At 45.5% G+C, this 3,455-nt stretch overlaps 1 protein-coding gene across 2 annotated transcripts; it reads right to left on the minus strand.

The window, feature by feature from the left end:
* Positions 1-80: 80 nt before the first annotated feature.
* On the minus strand, positions 81-3,319 carry fam110a (family with sequence similarity 110 member A). 2 transcript variants are annotated; one of them, XM_031735911.2, is made up of 2 exons: positions 2,979-3,319; positions 81-1,920 (listed from the first exon to the last, which is right to left on the minus strand). In XM_031735911.2, exon 2 carries the CDS (start codon positions 1,732-1,734, stop codon positions 457-459), a length of 1,278 nt encoding a protein of 425 aa, XP_031591771.1. In that variant the 5' UTR covers positions 1,735-1,920; positions 2,979-3,319; the 3' UTR covers positions 81-456. The 2 variants fall into 2 exon arrangements, with proteins under 2 accessions (XP_031591771.1, XP_031591772.1); XM_031735912.2 differs by lacking the exon at positions 2,979-3,319 and adding an exon at positions 2,644-2,901.
* Positions 3,320-3,455: the final 136 nt, after the last annotated feature.

A 3,455-nucleotide genomic window follows, 5' to 3' on the forward strand; every position in this document is an offset into this window, starting at 1 on the left:
CAATAGATACTAACAAATGTTGGCTTGTGCAGATGTGTATTTGCATTGTATTCTCTATATAACAGGGAGAACCAAACAACTTTCTTGCAGCATTCTCTCTTTAATGGCAGCCATTTACAGCACAAAGTGATTTTTTTAATGAAGATGTCACTTCTTTGCCAGACAGCCTCAGCTGTGACACACAAAAGTAATACAGCATTGAAAAGTCAAAATAGCACAAGAAAAACCTTCAGAACAAAGATTTTGGCTCACATTTTCTAAGTATGGGGAAAAAGAAGAGATATAACAAACTCACTATACTTTCCCATTAATACACATTCTTCAGTGTAATAACAGGCTAGTAATGGAGCTCCATCAGTCAATGTCTTATCCAAATTTGTTCTTAAAAAAAAAAAACCAAGATTAAAGTTGGCATTTTTATTTTTAATTCAAAGCTTATATAAACTTGAGACCAGCCTATAAATTGGTGCTCTTTGTCGAGTTGTCCTTTGCCTGCTTGATTCCATAGAGCCACTTGATCACTCGTGCATTTCTCTCAATGACAGAAACACCGTAGGGAACACGATTTGCAGCTTTGCCAGCCTCCTCCTCCTCGTCTTCATCCTTGTCTTCTCGGCCAGAGCCCGCGCACTCGGACCCTGGAGCGCTCACGCTACGAAAACGAGCCATGGAAACAATGTCAGAGCTAGATCCAGTCAGCTCATGCACATCTGTGGGGTCCAAGCCGCACAGGTTGAAGAAGCGCTCCAGTTCTGTCCCAGCTCGGGAGTACCTGTCGCTCATGTCCGATTTAGACCGGGACAGAGAAGGGCGTTTCCTGGAGCTGGTGGAAGACAAACGGGTAATTGCTGGGGAAGGAGGAGGTATAACAGGGTGGCCTAGTGTAGGTGCGGCAGGAACCAGGGTCTCAGCTGGAGAAGTGGAAGAGGTATCAGGTTTTGACTGAGCAATAACAGGTTTCAGAGGAGAAGGACCTGGTGTTGTTCTAGGGAGAAAGAGGTGCAGGTTTGAAGCAGCTTGGCCGGGTCGAAAGTGAGACTGTAGAGATATTGGCTGAAGGGGCTGTCGAATTAACTGAGGTCGTCTACCTGCTGTCCTCACAGGGCCGGCCTGAGGCATGACATCCACTCTCCGTACCGTCGCTGCAGCTGGAGGCCCAGGAGAGCTTGTGCTCTCTACGTTGGCAGGGTCAGATGCTTTTAATTTCACTTTAGCTACAACTAACCTATCAGGACGTGGAGGCGGACACGGCTTCTCCTTTTTCTGCTGTGCCCCTGCAGGAGTGGGACGGGGAAAATTGTGTACAGCTGCAGCACAGTAAGGAGGTTTACTGTCATTTGGCTTTGCTGTTGTTCCAGACTGTGGTGCATCATTCACTCCACTGATGAGGTTATTCAGGTGCTCCATGTCCAGCTGTAATCCTTCCTGCTTTGTCTTTGCTGGGTCTGCGGTCTTTCTGGTGGGCCAAAGGGCAGAGCTGGGGCTGAGTAGAGGCTTACGCACTTCAGGCCTGACTGGCTGCTGCTTGGTAAGAGCTACCTGACTCTTGACATATTTAGCCTTGTCTGCCTCGAGCCTTTCCACAGCACTCTGCTTTGGTCTGCTTGCAGCTTTTTGATACTTCTGGTAGAAATCTAGCCCCACTTGCCCCTTGGGTCGCAAGCGTGGGGGTGGAGGAGCAACAGCAGTCTTTGTTGGTTGCCTCACGGAGTGTTGAAGCGTTTCCACAGGCATTTTGTGGCCTGGCAGTCGTACCTTGTCCACTTCCCGAGCCACCTTGGAATTCAATCTATTTAGTCCTCACTGTTATCCTCTGTTTATGTGGCTGTATGGTTCTCTCATGATCACCTTAATGGCATATTTGAAGTGACTCAACCTCGGCAACTCAGCTGAACTCTAGCTCCTTGACATTTGGACTTCCTGTGAAAAAACAGTGACAGTCAATTGAGAAAGAAAGCAGCTTAATAAAATAAAAGACCAGTCAATAGAAAACATTTACCTTCAAACACAAGCAGAAACTTGTGTGGAGCTACAAAACTCCACAAAGACTCTACAACCACCAACCCTCCCACTTATTTAAGACTGCAGCCAATCGCTCTCCTGAAGCCCCATGCTTCTAACAAGTTCATTGGCTGCCATCTCAGACAGATCCAAACAATTACTCGCAGTCATCCATCTCTCCACAGACAAACACACAATAAAACCTCATTTTCAGTCAGGAGAAAGGCTGTGAAAAGAGTGATACAAGTCTGTGTGTGTCTGAGGGGTGATGGGGAGGTGGATCAGGACAGCTGTCAACAAGCTATTGTCTGGAGGGAATACAGAGCAGATCACACACACCAACAGCTGCTAGGGGAACAATGACTCTTCATCTTTAAATATAGCAGCCTGTTGCCAACTACAAGCTTCTGTGGAGTAATTAATGTTGAAAAAAAAAGAAGGCGCCTACGTATTTTAAGTCCCCAAATGGTGAAGGTCAGACTTCTTCTGTGCATACTTAAGATCCTGTACATGCATATGGACTATGCTGCTTGAACAGTCTGCATCCAGCAGTCAAATTCTCTACATATTTGCCATTCCAGCCTAAGCCGGGCTAAACTCCTGCTGACATAGTTATGAAAGTTTTAGTAGCTCCAGTCTTACCTGTTTTTAAGTCTCCAGTTCCCCCAAAAATGATCCTCAAATGATCAACAGTATCTCATTAAAACAACCGTCTAGTAGCTTACAAACACAATGGGAATTTCAGGAGTTGAGTCAGACAAGCAGAATTAGATCCTCTAATTTGATGTTTCCGAGTCAAGTGCTGGCACGTTCTTCTGACAAAGGGAGTGAAGCAGGAAGCCAAACACAGACACCCGGGAAGGGCAGGTAAACAAAATGGCCTACACACTAGTCTTGCCCTGCCAAGCTCACACCCAGCCTTTCTGAAGGTACAAGTTAGTAAAGAAAGCTTTTCTTTCTATCAACAGGAAACTCACCTTTACAGGTTGCCTTGAGTTCCTAAGTCTCACCTGGGTTTCTCCTTCGTGTGTTCTAGCGAACACACCGTGTGTTTCAAATCACACAGGGCAAACCTGTTTGACAACTCATGTGTGCTGCTCCCGAGCCCACCCCCTTCTTTTGATTTGTCCAATCAGTCTCTTACAAGGAAAAACACAGGCTTGCTTTTTTTGGTCATGTGACCCTGTCATTGTCATCTGCTCTAGGCAAAGTGATAAGCACCGTTTCCCAGAATCCAAGAGTGGAGCAAGGAAACTGCAAGCAAAGTACCAATACATACTGAAACTGTTACAAAAGTCAAAGTTGCTAAAAAAAAAATTAAAAGAAATCTGAGTATTTCTCACTAGTAGTTGAAAAACACAAATCATGTACTTTTCCTATCCCTCCATGATTCCTCTACATTAAATCCAGACAGTTTCTGCTGTTCAAAGGTCGGCGCTGAGACTGTACACACA

This window comes from Oreochromis aureus, linkage group 20 (assembly GCF_013358895.1).
Source record: "Oreochromis aureus strain Israel breed Guangdong linkage group 20, ZZ_aureus, whole genome shotgun sequence".
Lineage (NCBI taxonomy): Eukaryota > Metazoa > Chordata > Actinopteri > Cichliformes > Cichlidae > Oreochromis > Oreochromis aureus.